Genomic DNA, 19212 nt, shown 5'->3' on the forward strand with positions numbered 1-19212 from the left:
TACTGTCTACTCTGTTACCGTCAACTCTGTTATTGTCAACCCTGTTACCGTCAACTGTTACTGTCAACTCTGTTATTGTCAACCCTGTTACCGTCAACTGTTACTGTCAACTCTGTTATTGTCAACTCTGTTACCGTCAACTGTTACTGTCAACTCTGTTACCGTCAACTCTGTTACTTTCAACTCTGTTATCGTCAACTGTTACTGTCAACTCTGTTACCGTCAACTGTTACTGTCAACTCTGTTACCGTCAACTGTTACTGTCAACTCTGTTATTGTCAACTCCGTTACCGTCAACTGTTACTGTCAACTCTTTTACCGTCAACTCTGTTACTGTCAACTCTGTTACCGTCAACTGTTACTGTCAACTCTGTTACCGTCAACTCTGTTACCGTCAACTGTTACCGTCAACTGTTACTGTCAACTCTTTTACCGTCAACTCTGTTACTGTCAACTCTGTTACCGTCAACTGTTACTGTCAACTCTGTTACCGTCAACTCTGTTACTGTCAACTCTGTTACCGTCAACTCTGTTACTGTCAACTCTGTTACCGTCAACTGTTACTGTCTACTCTATTACCGTCAACTCTGTTACTGTCAACTCTGTTACTGTCAACTGTTACTGTCAACTCTGTTACCGTCAACTCTGTTATTGTCAACTCTGTTACCGTCAACTGTTACTGTCAACTCTGTTATTGTCAACTCTGCTACTGTCAACTGTTACTGTCAACTCTGTTATTGTCAACTCTGCTACTGTCAACTCTGTTACCGTCAACTCTGTTATTGTCAACTCTGTTACCGTCAACTGTTACTGTCAACTCTGTTATTGTCAACTCTGCAACTGTCAACTCTGTTACCGTCAACTCTGTTATTGTCAACTCTGCTACTGTCAACTCTGTTACCGTCAACTCTGTTATTGTCAACTCTGTTATCGTCAACTGTTACTGTCAACTCTGTTATCGTCAACTGTTACTGTCAACTCTGTTATTGTCAACTCTGTTCCCGTCAACTGCTACCGTCAACTCTGACTATCAACTGTGTTGTCAACATTCTTACCGTCAGATCTGTTATTGTCAACTCTGCTACTGTCAACTTTATTATTGTTAACCTTGTTACTATCAACTCTTTTACTGTCTCTTTTAATTTTACTGTTGCCCTAACTTTATTACTGTCAACTGTTATTGTCAACTCTGTTACCATCAACTCTGTTACTGTCAGCTCTGTTATCATCAACTCTGTCACCACCAACTGTTATCTTCAACCCTGCTACCATCATCTCTGTTATCGTCAACATTGTGACTGTCAGCTCTGTTATGTTTTTTTGATTAAATCAACAATTAAAACAGCAATTAGCAGCAGAATCAAATGTTCACGCTTAAGCTTTATGTATTCATTTCAATTGCATTCGGTTTTCTGTGACTTACACAATTGTAGCACGTCATTCCAGTTCATAAGGAAAAGTGAATAGGAAATGCTTGAAATGAGTTCTGCAATGAGTCTTATGCTAATCTAATTGCTCCACAGCTCCTCATGTAACCCTCTCTGGAAGTGATTGGTATCGCCGCCGGGGCCCATACAAGAAATCCTGGGTTAAGATCCCAGGGGTTAATTAGCACTCCACAATTAAAGAAGAATGACACATTTAAGAGGGCTTTCGCTGGAAATTTAACTGCACAACTGCTGGAACTAATGGAAGCTAAAGAAGCCGCGACATGCAGCTCCACTAAATTGGATTTCACAGATGCACCATTATTTCGGTGTCAATGTCATGCACGTGTGTGAAACGCTGGGGCAAAAAAATAGTGAGTGGTATCGTCTTGCTCTGGTGCGCAGCTGAAAATCGGCTGAAGTTGGTCTTTTGTGTCAGTAGGGAAATGAGTCACGCTGGAGAAGAAGACCACATCTCTCTGACAGCCAGTGTAATTAAGAATCATTTTAAGCCCAGAAACACAGAGTTTTGGTGTTTAGGAAGTGGAGGCGTACTGTAGATGGTGTGCAATTTAAAAAAAAAAAACTTTAAAAAGCGCAATTAGGATGTTTATTTGTCATGCCTCATCATGCACGTCATTATGGCAGATGCATTAGCACTATTTCTTCTCTAAATGCTTGGATTTAAAGATTTCTGCAGCAGGAAAATTGAGGCTAAAAAGAGGCACATAGGGTGTAATGTATAAAAGTGAGACACAGCCACTGGGAAAAGGAGGAACGCTTTGAAGAAAATAACCTGAGCTTTGCCTGGAGTGGCGGCTGTCCGTGGTGCTGAAGAGTGCAGAAGCACAAATACACTGCTCAAAAACATGTGAGCGTTGGAAATTCGGACATTGTTCAAAGCATAGGGGAATAATTTACTCATATGAGTGTAGTTTAGCAGCGATATCTTCAAGAACACACACACAGGATGGACTTTAAAGGGGTAGTTCACACAGAAATTTACATTTAGGAGAGCAGTTTGGGTTTCGTTCTTCTGTTACAGAACATAAAATAAAATGTCCTGAACTTTTGGAAGCCACTGGACAACGTTGACTTCCATGTTTTTTCAATGGTGAATGCTCAGATCAAAATATCTTCTGTTGTGTTTAAGAGAATAAAGAAACTCATACTTGTTGGAAATAATTAATAATAGTAATAACTAGAATTGTACATTTCCTAAAGAAAATGTGAATGGGGTTTGCGTGGCAAATCGATGGGGTACAATGTATTTTTTTGGCTGCTAGGGTGTTCTAAGTGGTTGCTAGGTGGTTGCTAAGGCGTTGCTATGGTAATTTGGGTAGTTGCTAGGCAGTTGCTAGGGAACCCTGCGGGGCCAAACAAAACTCCACCCCTTATAAAAGTCATAGCACACCATTCCCGATAAAACCGGACGATTTGACCCCACTTTCAAGGGTCTGGGACGAAAGCTGCGGGACTAGTTACGCGCCGAAAAACGCATGGAAGAAGAAAAAAATAATAATAAGCAAAAAGAGCATAGTAATAATGGGCTTTGCCTATGGCAAACCCCATAAATAACTTACATTTATATAGCACTATTCTAGACACTCAAAGTGCTTCACACAAGGGGGGGGGGGGGTGTCTCTTCATCCACCACCATTGTGTAGCATGCACCTGGATGACGCGACCATATTGTGCCAGACCCGCACACCACACACCAGCTGATTGATGGAGAGAAAAGAATGATGAAGTCAATTATGGTTTGAGGATGGTTAGCAGGCCATGATGGACAGAGGCCAGTGGGCAAATTTGGCCAGGATGCCAGGGTTAAACCCCTACTCTTATTCGAAGGACATCCTGGGATTTTTAACGACCACAGAGAGTCAGGATCTCGATTCAACATCTCATCCGAAAGACGGCGCTCACTGAGCAGTATAAAGTCCCCAACACTATACTGGGGTGTTAGCACCCACACAGACCTAGCCTAGCTTTCCCATGCAGTCTCCCATCCAGCTACTGATCAAGTGCAGCCCTGCTTAGCCTCAGTGGGCGACCATGTGAGAGTTGTAGAGAGCTAGCTGCCGAGTAAACGATGACAAACATTACATTTTTTGGTGATATTTTAGGTGGTTCTTCTAATAAAGATAGAGTTTCTGAATTTGCTGTTCCAAATTGTACATCTTGAGTAAATCTGTCTTGCTTTTTAAATCCAAATTTTTAAACCATCACTTCAAGTTAAAACACGGAAATAATCCAGTCCACAATTACTGTTTATATTGAAAATATGTAATTTTGAGTGTTTTTCGACTAAATCAGTGACATCATTTATGAATTTGGCAATTAGTTAAAATCCTGTAATTTTCTAAACAATTTCGTAGTAACAAGGGTTAACGCTTCTAAATTTGTGATCAACAGAAAGTCATACCAGTTTTGGAATGAATATAGGTGATGACAAATGATGGAAAAATTGTAATTCTGGAAATAAAATAGTTAATAATTCTCTCAGATCTTCACAAAAGGAGTGGACCGCGTATGTTAACGGAGGCGGGAGCGCGCAACAGTAGACGCGCGCGCCACACGGGAGCGCGCTATTCAGCTTGAAAGTCTCAGAACTGTTCAGTCTCACTGAACACTGACTTGTCATCTTCATGGAGTTTCCCTCAGGAAGAAGAAGAAGAAGTCATTGTGTTTTTCGGCTTCAAAGATGCGCGGTGTTTGGAGACTCCGGCGGGGAGGTTTTTTTTTTCCCGCCGCGCGCTGAAGTTAACGCTCCCCTGAAGGGATGAAAACTCTCCTGTCATCTTCGGCAGCGGGAAAAGCTTCACACGATGACTTCAGACCTGTTGCTGCTTCGCCAAATGTCCTCGATCTGACCATGGTTACCTGCTTCAATACCTCCGGCTCCAACGGCACGACCGTCAGCCCGGCGGAGGCTCCGTTTCCCGGCTACACGATGGTGATTCTGGCGATACTGATGGCAACTCTGGTGGTCGTGGTGGTGGTGGGAAACGCGCTGGTTATTCTCGCTTTTGTCGTGGACAAGAGCCTCAGAAACCAGTGCAATTACTTCTTCCTTAATTTGGCCATCTCAGACTTCCTTGTTGGTATGTAGATTGGTATAATAAACATATATGCAGTCGTTTATGGAGTGCGCGCATGTCATTGAATGAGAGTCCCTTTGTTCCACAGGATCAAATCTTACTGTAAAGTTTACTGTACATCTGTGGGAATTTGGTCTCTGGGAGAAGTTTGATTGATTAGGTGATTAGATGGTGCGCAGATCGATCAAACTGGGTATGCCAGATACACGAGACAGTACAATGTGTACATATTGCATTAAACGTGTTGGCTTTGTATAATATTGACTCGGGATTTCTCACGGAACAGTTTTATTGTTCATATATTCATCTTAAAATGTATTATTATTAATAAATATAATTAAATATTGCCTCTATACATTAGAATGTGTGTTTTATCATGCATTTTACCATGACTTAATTTAAGGACCAATAGTTTTGACCCCAAAATAATTGTCATTTGAAATGCATACACTTGCTGTATATTCTTTACCGCCCAATTTCCAACAAGAAGTTTTTTATTTATCTAAAATACAATAAAATTTAGTATACTTATACGTTTTGTGAAGTGCTGGACATGATAAACATGTTGTTGCACGTATAAATATACCTGTTAAACTCAATGACCCATAATCTGACATTACATTTTCTCAAAAATCTAACTGAAACATTTGACGTAGACACTTTTCTAGCATTTAATATGCTTTCTATTTTCTTCTCATTTAATGTAATGTGATTCAGTCTCATCTTATCAGCCAAAGTAGACAGACTTCAAAAAAGAACAACATATTGGTTCGGGTGACTGTACATTTCGTTCTCGCCCCGTTGTGCAATTCAATATTCATTAGCATGGGCCGTTGTCAATTACTGAACACAAATTGTTATAGCCGTGCTTACTTTTAGAGCTTATCTCCATCCGTAATGCCGATTACCAAATGGCTCAGAGTCTCACTTTATTACTTTGCAGGAAATGGATTCAGAGTGAATTATTAATTAAGCCACATTTCTCCGGTTTTGACTTCATCCCGAGAGCAAAAACACTGATTAGATCACTCTTAACACACTCAAAAAAAAAACAAAAAGTCAATTTCCGACAAGCAATACAAAACTAGTCGATCAGACGCCTCAAATTTAGAGAGCTGCTCACTTGTTTGCATTGGTCTGATCATTGGTGAGATGCTTCCATTCATAAATACACTCAAATATGTTTGGTTATTTGGAAATTTTGAGTGTATTTGACCTCATTTTGCATTGAAAAGCCAACTTTGGTTAACCTTAAGAAAATTTGGTTTCACAAATTACCATCAGACCATATATATTGGCCATTTATATGAAACCCTGGACTACAAGACCACTTTTGTAGTACATGGTCCACTTACATGGTGACAAATACACTTAAAAATTTTTGGTTATTTGGGAATTTGGATTGCATTTTACATCATTTGGAACTAAAAACCCAACTTTGGTTGACTTAAAGCAAACTTGATCACAGTTGCCAATCGAACTATACATTCTTGCCATTTATATTCGACCCTGGACTACAAGTGCTACTTTCGAGATACACAATCACAAGTACATTTATAAATGTTTGGTTATTTGGGATTTTTTTGTTTTCCTGAAGTTAACTAGATTGCATTTCCCTGTACATTTTAAGATATTGTATCTACAACAGTGATATGTATCAATAGAAAGCTAATTTATTCAGCAAATAATGTGTAAAAATAGACTCTTATGACTTGTTTTGTGGTCCATAGTCAAAAATACAATTAAAATTGTTTGGTTATTTGGGAACTTTGAGTGTATTTGACATAATTTGGTATTATAAACCCAACTTTGGTTAACCTAAAGCAAACTAGGTTTCACAGTTTACCCTCTGACCATCTATTTTGGCCATTATTATGAGACCCTAGACTACAAGACCACTTTTGTAGTACATGGTCACAAATACACTTAAACATGTTTGGTTATTTGGGAATTTTGTGTGTATTTGACATAATTTGGCATTAAAAACCCAACTTTGGTTAACCTAAAGCAAATTACTGTAGGTCACAATTTACCATCAGACTTTTGTTTCGGCCATTTATATGAGCCCCTGGACTACAAGACCACTTTTGTGGTACATGGTCACAAATACACTTGAAAAGTTTGGTTATTTGGGAATTTGGGGTGTATTTTACATAATTTGGCATTAAAAACCCAACTTTGATTGACCTAAAGCAAACTAGGTTTCACAGTTTAACATCAGACCATATATTTTGGCCATTTATACGAGACTACAAGACCACTTTTGTAGTACATGGTGACAAATTTGAAAGTTTTGGTTGACCTAAAGCTAACTAGATTGCAATTCCCTATACTTTTTAGACATTTATATCTAAAATAATGCCATCTATCAATAAGAAAGCTAATTTGTTTAGCAGATAATGTGTAAAAAATGGACTCTTATGACATGTTTTGTGGTCCATAGTCACAAATACACTCAAAAATATTAGTTTATTTGGGAATTTTGAGTGTATTTTACATCATTTAGCATTGAAAGCCCAACTTTTCTTAACCTAAAGCAAACTAGATCACAATTTATCATCATACCATATATTTTGGTCATTTAAATAAGACCCTGGACTACAAGACCACGTTTGTAGTACTTTGGTTAACCTAAAGCAAACTACAGTAGGTCACAATTTACCATCAGACTCTGTATTTTGGCTGTTTATATAAGACCCTGGACTACAAAACCACTTTTAGTATATAGTCACGAATACACTTAAAAATGTTTGGTTATTTGGGAATTTTGGCTAACTAGATTGCAATTTCCTGTACATTTTAGACATTTATATCTAATTAGTACCATATATCAATGGAATATGTATATATATGTATATATGTGTATATATATATGTATATATGTGTATGTATATATATATATGTATATATATATATATATATATATATATATATATATATATATATGTATATATATATATATATATATATATATATATATATATATATATATATATGTATATATATATATATATATATATATATATACATGTATGTATATATATATATATATATATATACATGTATGTGTATATATATATATATATATATATATATATATATATATATATATATATAAACACACACACGCAAATAAAAATATTCACATTTAACGCATTACATTTTTTAAATAACTTTCTTTTTAAACATGGTAAAATTTAACATTTCATCTCAATGTCAAAAAATGCTTCTAAATCATCACATTTACACATTCACGTCTTTTCAGTTTTAGGTTTCTTCTCAATTTTGTGTGGTGCAGCCTTATTTAGTTGACTTTAGTGATTTAGTGTTTCTTTTTGGTTTTTCCCACTTTCAATGGAGCAGTCCAGCAAAATGACAAAGCTGATCTTATACACACACACACACACACACACACACACACACACACACACACACACACATCATGAAAATAAGTTGTCATTTAATAAGAATATGTCAATAACTCAATTTTGACAAAATGTCAGACAGAACCTATAATTCTAAGGTGACGATATATCAAAACCAACACAATCTCACGGCAATTCGTAGCTTTTTAATTTAGTGGCTAATTCATCTGAATTCGTACGATCTAATTCGTACAATTTAGTATGATTTGCTCATCCCCCAATGACGGTTGGGGTTAGGGGTGGGGTTAGGTGCCACGCCTCCTTTTTAAAATCGTACCATTTCGTACAACTGAACTTGTACGAATTTGTACGAATTAGCCACTAAACTGGCAAAACGCAAAATACTTACGTTTTCTCGTGAGATCGGGCTGATCAAAACCTAATGTCTGATTAGTAATATGCATCGCTGAAACTTAATTTGGACAGGTTTAAAGGCGATTTTCTTAATATTTAAGTTTGTTTAAGCCCTCAGAATCCAGAATTTCAAATAGTTTCCTTTTAACCAAATATTATCCAATTCCTATAAACCACAAATCAATGGAAAGCTTGTTTATTCAGCCGATCATGCGTCAGATTGGCCCGTTTGGGAGTGAAAACCCAACTATGGTTGACCAAACTATATGCCTACACTTTAGCCGTTTATACCTAAAACACCACCATGCTTTCTTAGCACAGCAGGGTGTGAGGTTGAATAAATGGACGACCTTTAGTTTTCTGCTCCGGCATCATAAATTATTGGCTTGGATTAAGAGTGCATTAAGAGACCAGATCCTATCTGCGCTTCATTTCAAGATCCGCACGGCGTCTCGGTCTATTCAGCAAACCCTCCTCTGTCTGCTTGAGTGTTTATTTGCGGCTCACAGGCATTAGCGCTCGTGGCTTTCGCTCTTTGAGAAGGAAAAAAAAAAACTTGGTTATATCTCTATTGGCGAGAGAGGAGGGTGGCGCTCCACCTGAAAACATGCCCACGTAGTTCAGATAAAGAGCCCAAACCGAGCGGCCGCTTTTCTCAAATGCCAAGCAGCTCAGAAGCTCTAAATAACAGAGCCACGGCTGCGTATTTGACAGTGTGATAGATGTGAAATCTCGCCGTCCTTCAAAGACTCGCCGGTGATGAGATTGCTGTTTTGTGTGCTTTTGTGCGAAATGCTTCCAGGAAGAGAACGGCAAGAGAAAGAGGTGTGGAGCGCAGAGAGGAGTCAGCGTTCCCTTTGCTGCTCGATGGCTTTTTGATAATGGCTCTGGGTTTGGTGGTCGTATTGTGAAGCGACTCCTCCGTGACATGATCCCCTATTGTATGCTGGCCTTGTGAAGCTCGCGGCCATTGATTCAACACAGGATCATTGGAAATACATGCCTTGAGCTACATTTTTTCATTAGAATATACTTCACTGTATGTTTGATTCAGTCGAACTCCATGGGGCAGTATAATGACTTGAACTTTCATTCCTTTTTACATTGATGATACTTTCAGGGACACATTATTGACGAATAACGCGATTATTTTTGTGCAATTCTTTGCACAACACCAAACTATATATTTTAGCCATTTAAAGGGCCATGACACCCCCCTCTTTCGGTTAAAGTCTACTTCAGAATTTTTTCAAAAGATGCATGATTAATGGGCGGAGCTCCGCCAGCATCGGGCAGGAGTGGGCGTGGCCAGCAGGGGAGAAGAGGAGCGAATAACTGCTGTTGTCAATTAGCTCACAAAATGAGACACAAAGAGGAGACGCATGAGTTTATAGTTTACAAAGTTAAAATGCAAAGAAATGAACAGTGATTTAATGCCCTGCTACATTTGTTTTTCGTAATTTCATATACACAACCACAATTTATATCATTATAAAGATAAGTGTGTTCATGTAAACACTATAAATGAGGACTTCTCCCTCAATCCCCGTATCCAGCAGACTCAGTGCAGCAGGTCTCCTGACCCGTCTATTTTAACCGTTAGCCCTGCTGGTAATCTGGAGGATTTAGGCAAACACAGCAGCACGGCGATGTGTCTGAATGTGAACGAACTCCTGATAAAAGACAGCGTCCGCCATTCTCTAATTCTCGTGCTGCTCTCCCGACAAAAATGCTAGCAGCACACACACAGCTTTGCTGTATGATCGGCCCTGACAAGATCGCGGGGGAAAACATGCAACAAACCCCGTGGATGATGGAAACAAACGCATATGAGCCTTCATGAACGGCTAAATACTGTGCCGTGGTTTCCGTGTCTCTCAGCTCGGGCTTGATTCTGGCAGGTCTCATGAATAATTAAGCAGCCGGCTCTTCTCATAGGATAAGAAAACTCCGCTATGAATAATAATGAGAAACCGACGCGTCATCATTGCACTTGCAGTTCTGCGATACGTCGCCGATTTTGATCCCGCCCCAATAATCATTTTAAACCCGGAAGCTGAAATTAGCTGACAAAAGCTCAAAATTATCCAGTTTTCCCCACAATTAAAGCTGACAGGTGCTAACATTGTCTTAACTGATGCTCAACACACACACATCTGTTAATATATAAAAAAAAGTTCTCCGGGGTGAACCTTTAAATAAGACCCTGGACTACAAGAGCACTTTTGTAGTACATGGGCACAAATACACTTAAAAATGTTTGGTTATTTGGACATTTGGGTTGACCTGAAGATAACTAGATTCTGTAACGACCGGGGAGGGAGTGACAGATACAACTGAGGTAAGATCCAATATGCAGGTTTATTCAGCGTCAGGCAAGCAGTGGTCATACAGGTGCTAAAGGGTATATTAGGGCAGTCCAGAATCATGAACGGTAAACAGGCAAAAGGTCGAAAGGCAGGCGGCTAAACAGGATAACAAGGATACAAGGCTAGGTTCAAACACGGAGAAACAAGACAGGGAGAAACGTGTTGTAATGTCACTGGAGTAGTAAACAAGACGGGTTCATGAGTGGCTTATAAGTGGTGTGATATCAGTCTCTGACAAGGTGCAGCTGGTGATTGTAATCAGGGTAGATGAATGAACAGGCGTGCGTGACTGGAAGAAGTGCATGTATTTAAATGTAGTCCTGGGATATGCGGAAGTGTAGTCCTGGTAAAGTGGAAACCAGCGATCTTCAGAGAGCGATCGCTGGTTCTCGTAACAGATTCCAATTCCCCATATATTTTACACATTTATATCTAAAATAATGCCATCTATCAATGAGAAAGCTAATTTGTTTAGCAGATAATGTGTAAAAAATTTAGTCTTATGACTTGTTTTGTGGTCCATGGTCACAAATACACTCAAAAATATTAGTTTATTTGGGAATTTTGAGTGTATTTGACATCATTTGGTATTGAAAACCTAACTTTGCTTAACCTAAAGCAAACTAGATCGCAATTTACCATCAGACCATATATTTTGGTCATCTATATGAGACCCTGGACTACAAGACCACGTTTGTGGTGCATAGTCACAAATACTCTTAAAATGTTTGGTTATTTGGGAATTTTAGTTGACCTGAAGCTAACTAGATTGCAATTCACTATACATTTTAAACATTTATATTGAAAATAATGCCATCTATCAGCAGACAATGTAAAAAAAATGGACACTTATGACTTGTTTTGTAGTATATGGTCACAAATACGCTTAAATATGTTTGGTTATTTGGGAATTTCGGTTGACCAAAAGCTAACTATATTGCAATTCCCCATACATTCTTGACATTTATATTTAAAATAATGCCATCTATCAGTTGGAAAGCTAATTTATTTAGTGGATAATCTGTAGTAAAAATGGTTATTTGGAAATTTGTATTGTATTTTACATCATTGGCACTAAAAAACTTTGGTTGACCTGAAGCTATAAGACTGCAATTTTCCATTGAGCAATACATTTTGACCAACTATATGTAACCCTGGACTTCAAATCAATGTTATGTTGCATTGGATATTTTCAATATTATTAAGTAAAGATTCATAAAGACATTTTGTAAATATCCTATCATACATATATCAAACAAATAACAAGATTAAATAACAGATAACAAGATTAAATGACAAATAACAGATTATTTTGTGCAGTTATTTGCACAACACCAGGCCATATATTTTAACCATTTAAATGAGGCCCTGGACTACAAGACCACTTTAGTGGTACATAGTCACCAATACACCAAAAAAATTTTTGGTTATTTGGGAATTTCGGTTGACCTGAAGCTAACTAGATTGCAATTTCCTATATATTTTAGACGTTTATATCTAAAATAGTGCCATCTATCAATGAGAAAGCTAATTTGTTTAGCAGATAATTTAAAAAATATGGAAAAATATGGTAAAAAATAATGTAAGAAATATTATGACTTGTTTTGTAGTACATGGTCACAAATACACTTAAAAATGTTTGGTTATTTGGGAATTTTGAGTGTATTTGACATCATTTGGTATTGAAAACCCATTTTGGTTAACCTAAAGCAAACTTGGTCACAATTTACCATTAGACTTCAAAGATAGACGCGATCTGGAGCTCCTGGAGAAAGTGAAACCGTTCCCACTTTTAGACAGGCTCGTAAACAACAACAGGACACGGCAGATTTTGTTCTTCTTAGCTTTCTAGCTGTTCATCAAGACGACGACAAGGTTTGATTGAGCTCGGGTCAACCATGGTTTGTTATTATGCATATATTATAATGGTGTAATGTCTCGGCTGTGTTTTTAAACATGGCGCTTCCTTTGTTTTCATTCTCTGTTAACCAATAGCGTTCAGCTGTGCGTCTAGCTCCGCCTTATGGTATCCTTTTGGCCTGTTGGTACCCTTTGCAAAGGGTGACCAAAAAGTGGTACGGTACGGTTCGCTTTTGGGTACCCTTTGACATTAATTGGTTTGCCAAGCCCACATATCCATGTGGAGCACATTTAGAATTGCACAGTATTTTCTAAAAAGAATAGAGTGCTTATGTTGTGTTAATGTAATGTGTAATGTGTGTATTTATATAACGCATTTATTGTGTATGGCCATACACCCAAAGCGCTTCACAATCATTAGGGGGTCTCTCCACACCACCACAAGACAAGGAATGCGCGAATAAACCGTGCTAATTGCACATAAACAGACGCATGAACATTTTAAATTTCCTCACTTCATTTGCGCATCAAATCCGCTTCACAATAGATGGAGATTTGCGTCATGGGCGGGGCTTCTGTCTGTCCGATGACTCTAGCTTCATTGCTAAATGGCTAACATGGATTTTATTGCGAGAATAGCTGTGTTTAGGTGCTTTAGGAAGTCTGAAAAACACAGTATATTTGTTTGGCGCCGTGTCTGAGTCCACTAAATGAATTAAAAGGTGCACCAACTCTGTCAGTTCATCAACTCCTCCAGAAACTATACCTGGATGATGAAGGCTTTTAGTGGTGCTTCTGACAGAGCCGAGCCCAGTTTGATCAACTGTTGTCCAGTGTCTGCAGGATGATTTCCTCTCGACACCAACAACAGGCGCTACGTCATAATCACGCCCCTACAAGAGCAAGCTTCTGATTGGTTAACGCAGCGCGAATGTCCGCGTTGCCGAACTGCATTGTAGATTGTTAGTGCCACTTCAGGGGCGTTGCTTGCTACAGAAGTTAGGACTTTCTCAACTCTTTAAGTGCCGACAGAAGCGTCAGCCAATCAGATCGCTGTATGCAAATACACCAGCTTAGAAGGTAGCCGATTGGTGACTTATTTCATTGTCTGACACTGCTATGGTGATCGCGTCAGCCCCAATTTCAGACACGCCCTCTTTCAAGCATTGACGCTGAAGCCCCGTTTGAATCGGGCGTAAGGCTCCTATATGTGATTTATCAAGCCCACTCGTCTGTATGGAGCACACTCAGAATTGCACAATATTTTCAAGATTTATAGAGTGCAGTAATTTATTTTGAGATTCGCAAAACTGTAGACAGCACCCTCTAGTGGAGTCGTCTTTAGAACCTGCAACATAACCTAAGCATCGTATATGACATTTCGCAAAAATTGAGCCCAAAGTATGCATTTCTACTGTTCCTGGGTTGCATTGATTGTTATTTCCATCCTACATTTGCATAACGCAGTGAAATGTGTCTCTTTCCAGGAGCTTTCTGCATCCCGCTCTATATGCCCTACATTTTGACGGGCAGATGGATGCTGGGTCGTGGACTCTGCAAGCTGTGGCTGGTGATGGACTACTTGTTGTGCACGGCGTCTGTCTTCAACATTGTCTTAATCAGCTATGATCGGTTCCTGTCTGTAACCAGAGCTGTAAGTACCAACACCCAACCAGCCGACTATATTTATATATACTATACTAAATTTATATTTAGCAGCCTCGTTTGACTAAAAAAGCCCCTCAGATTATCTGAGAACAGTGGTATTAAATTGATATGACAAGTGTAAGTTAGTTAATTTTCTCTCTATGCCACTATTCCAACCCGGGCTCATTGTGGAAACGTAGTCCCGCGGACGTTTCTGGAGACCGCGGAATACGTCCCGGCGGGTACGTACGGCTGCAGTTTTTGTTTTCGCAAATCTGTGAGAGGCCGCTGTTGCGCGCTTTTTCTCACCATAGACGAACCGCGCTCGCGCTGTTCTCGCGTGAACCCGCCGGAGGCCGCTGTCCGACTGACTGGATGATTGACTGCACGACCGGCCAATCGGCCGACTCACCCTCCTCCTTCCCTGAACCCGACCGATTTTACAAATTGACCTGCCCGCCCGCTCGCTTCCCTAAACCCGAGCAACAGTTCACAAAAGCCATCCAAAAAAATAAAAGCCCTGATTTTTTTTCTTTTATTCCACCGCGTTTTCGGATTTCGCCGCATTCTCACCCTGTCACGAAACTCATTCACTTAATTCTTGGGATTCTGTTTTTGTCTTACCTGATTGCTGGAACTGCTCTTTCCCGGACTCGAAACCGGTCACCATGGTCAACCCCTCTCCGCATCTCGAGCCTGCCAACGTACACGCTGAGCTGAGTGGACAAACGGGTTGCAGCGGGGAAGCCCTCCACAAGGAGGTAAGGCAAGCGTGAAAGGGAACAGCGTCACACCGCCCCGCAACGTTCGCTTGAAAAAAAATAAACGCGGCCTACGTACCCCCCGGGACGTATTCCGCTGTCTCCAGAAACGTCCGCGGGACTACGTTTTCAGAATGAGCTTGGGTTGCACTATTCCCTACATTAGTCCACTAATATAGTCCACTTAAAAGAGTGAATGAAAATGAATGAGTGAATCGGAGCAATGAATGGACGCCATTTTGTTTGTGTTTTGCTGATTGATAAGCTGTGTCTGAAACCGCATACTTCAATACTATACAGTACGCTAAAATCAGTATGCGAGCCGAGTAGTTCGTCCGAATTCATAGAAATCAGTATGCGAGAAGTACCCGCATGACTTACTACTTCCAGCGAGATTCTGAAGTGCGCATCGCATGAATGCTGCGCTATCCCATGATGCCCCGCGAGAGAATTAATGAATGGGAGTGAAGCGACGCAACTGACGTGGTAGGTCACGTGACCATGACAAAATGGCGGATGTAATACATCGCCATTCCATTAATACTTTTCACATTCATACTGTATAGAACGTACTTTTCCAACGGCGAGTAGTACGTTTAAATTCAAATGCAGTTCCTACTGAGTAGTAGGCGGTTTCAAACGCAGCCATAGCCTCTGAGACGGATTACATTTAAAACATTTGGTGAGACTCAATGGTAGTTATTTAACACTTAGCGAGCTAATGAAACAAGGTATTTTGATTTCGATCATGTATACAAACATTATTTTAAGTAGTATTTTATTTTTAAATTCACACCGATAGGATTCCGATGTGGACACCATCTTGTGGTCACATATGGAAATTCCTTGCCGTGCAAACTGTCACAGTGCATTATGGGTATTTCTAGCTTTTGGGTGCACATGGGTTGTTCACTCGTTATTGTGGGATTGAGTTGACTTCAGAACATCCACTAAGGTTTTAGACATCACTACAAATGCTCCGTTGAATATTGCACTGATTAAGGGGGTAAAGGAAAGGATTTTGAACACAGACAATGTTTTCCAAGAAGTACGGGGTTCTTATAGGGTGTCTGATGCATACGGAGAGGAGAGAGTGTGTCCCCAATATGTGGTTTGTTGAGCCCACTCATCTGTGCGGGGCACACTCAGAACCGCACAATATTTCCCAATACATATAAGATGCTTATAAGGTGTCTGGGGCATGAGGAGAGGTAAAAACCTACAGGAAAAAAACAGACTAATTGACTAACACCCGAAAATAAACATTCGTAGAAGTTCAAACCTGCAGTTGTGTCACAAATTCTGCAATATACAGTATAATATATGCAATGTAACAGTGTTTTCAATTCAGAAGGACTCTTTCCTAATCCCTTCTAAGGAGTGACATCTCTGAAGGGATTCTGTCAGTCTTTGTTAATTGTATTCTTGTAATCTTCATACACTTGTTGCAGTTATTAAAAGCATAATAACTCCTTTGTTGAATTCCTGTCTGCTAGGGTTTTTGGAGGGTGGTATGGGTTTTGAATGTTAAAATAGAGATCTCCTGGCTAAAAGGTGAAGGCATGAAAGCGCATCTAAAAGACGTTGAATTATTTATTTACCCAATGATTGAGGTAAACATATTTTGGTGCATTGTTGGGTTATCGTTAACCTTTATTGGGTTATTTAATAATAACTTAACCAGTTGGGTTAAATATTTGGTGCTATGTTGGGTTATTTTTAACCTTCATTTGATTATTTATATAATAACTCAACTAGTTGGGGTACAATTTTGAATTTCAACAGTCAACTGATTACTGAACATTAACATGCGTACGTAATGTTGTTTTTGCGTTATAAAGTTTATTTAAGCTCTGACGCAATAATATTGTTGTTATTTTTTGTATTAAATTACCTCTCTAATTACCTATCTGTTTCACCAGCACTTTTAATTATTGATGATACAAACGCACGCTTCATAGCCGATCTGTATTAAATGGATGAAACGCTTTCTCTACCTTCCGTGTTTATCTCTACAGTTTCTTTTTTGGAGGAAATGAAACACATATTTGGGATATCCAGCCACCATTCTCACCTTTAGGACCTAGCGGAGACATTTATTTATTTACACAGCCATAATTATAAAATTAATAGTGGTTCAAGTAATAGTAATACAAGAATGTTAAAAATAACATTTGATCAAAATAACCCAACGCATTGGGATAAATTAACATAATAGCACCTTCCCATAATAGGGGAACCTATAGTTGAATTTTCATTTACATTTAGTCATTTAGCAGACGCTTTTATCCAAAGCGACTTACAAATGAGGACAAGGAAGCAATTTACACAACTATAGGAGCAACAATGAGTAAGTGCTGTAGGCAAGTTTCAGGTATGTAAAGTTAAAGAAGCCAAAACATTAGTAATTTTTAAATTTATTTTTGAGTACAGTTAGCGGTGGAGTCAGAGAGGCAATTGCAGATTAGGAAGGGAAGTGGAGACTAAATAGTTGAGTTTTTAGTGGTTTCTTGAAGACAGCGAGTGACTCTGCCATTCTGATGCAGTTAGGGAGTTCATTCCACCAACTGGGCAGATTGAACGCGAGAGTTCGGGAAAGTGATTTCTTCCCTCTTTGGGATGGAACCACGAGGCGACGTTCATTCACAGAACGCAAGTTTCTGGAGGGCACATACATCTGCAGAAGTGAGAGCAGATAAGAAGGAGCAAAGCCAGAAGTCGCTTTGTAAGCAAACATCAGAGCTTTGAATTTGATGCGAGCAGCAACTGGCAGCCAGTGCAAACGGATGAGCAGTGGAGTGACGTGTGCTCTTTTTATTTATTATATTATGAATTATATGTTAAGGTATTTTTAACCCAACTATTTTAACAGAGATGCTTTGGAAACTTTTGAGTTCAAGACTATAAATACACCAAGAATGTTCACTAATATCTGTTTGTGATAACTAGGACCACCCAGAATCTGGGCGCGCAGAATTCCACAGATTTTCCGCAGATTTCTGTAGGTTTTTAGCTCATCATTAATTCTGTTTATTTACTTTAGTAAGTGTGTGTAAATCTATATTTATTCAGTGATTTAATTAATTTTTGTAATATTATTGACTAATGTGAAAATGTTTATCTGATTTATGTACAATGCAGTTTGTACAGTAATATTTTCTGTGTTTTAGTACACACACATATATATATATATATATATATATATATATATATATATATATATATATATATATATATATATATATATATATATATATTATATGAGAGACTTGCTTTATTTACCAAATAAAGTGAATCTAATTGGATTTGCATTTTAAACATTAAATAAAAGTTTAAAAGATATTATTTTTAATATATATAGTAAGGTTTTAGTTTCCAAAAATAAATCCGCAGAAATCCGCAGACTTTTACCAAAATTCTTAGCAGAAATAGCTAAAAACATCCACAGATTCCATCTTGCCCTGGTGATAACACTATGCAAAATGGTGGAATAGTCCTACCTTAATTATAAATGAGCCAATCTCCAACTGCAGCTGCCGTCAGAAGCTCCAGTTCCAGATGAAACCATAGGACTGCACTGGCAGGACCGACCTGAAATATAAGCTTATTTTAGAAACCATTTCAATTTACGGGCATATATCAGTATATCAGGCTATTTGTGAGTTTGTCAAGCAGATTTGTCAGTCAAGGATCAATAAAAATATGTGCTTTAGCTTACATTTTTTTTTATAAATGGGGCACAATTTACTGCATGTTTCAGATGATAAATCCACTAGAGGGCGCTGTCTACATTTTTGCGAATCTAAAATTAGTTATGCACATTACAGATGACAAATACACTAGATGGCGCTATCTACATTTTTGCGACTTAAAAATGTTACATACATTTCAGATGACAAATCGACTAGAGGACACGGTCTTCATTTTTGCATACCTAAAATATGTTACATACATTTCAGATGATAAATCCACTAGAGGACACTCTCTACATTTTTGCAAATCTAAAATATGTTATGTACGTTTCAGATGACAAATGTTTTGCAATTATACAAGACGCTACATACATTTCAGATGACACGTCCATTAAAGAGTGCTGTCTACATTTTTGAGAATATAAATTACATTACTTGCATACATTGCAGGTGACGAATCCACTAGCGGGCGCTGTCTATATTTTTGTGAATCTAATATATGTTGCGTACATTTCAGATTATAAATCCAATAGAGGGCGTTGTCTACATATTTTCCTATTTGCGAATCTAAAATAC

The 19212-nt window shown here is 38.6% G+C and overlaps 1 protein-coding gene across 1 annotated transcript in view; it reads left to right on the forward strand.

Annotated features, from left to right (window-relative positions):
• The first annotated feature begins 4017 nt into the window (after positions 1-4017).
• LOC100334962 (histamine H3 receptor) overlaps positions 4018-19212 on the forward strand; it is a 34435-nt gene continuing 19240 nt past the window's right edge. Inside the window, exons 1-2 of the mRNA XM_003200921.7 lie at positions 4018-4531; positions 14024-14190. Coding sequence (XP_003200969.1) covers positions 4210-4531; positions 14024-14190 — 489 coding nt within the window. The 5' untranslated portion in view covers positions 4018-4209. The remainder of the gene's footprint in view (positions 4532-14023; positions 14191-19212) is intronic.

The sequence above is a fragment of the Danio rerio genome, chromosome 22 (genome assembly GCF_049306965.1).
Source record: "Danio rerio strain Tuebingen ecotype United States chromosome 22, GRCz12tu, whole genome shotgun sequence".
Lineage (NCBI taxonomy): Eukaryota > Metazoa > Chordata > Actinopteri > Cypriniformes > Danionidae > Danio > Danio rerio.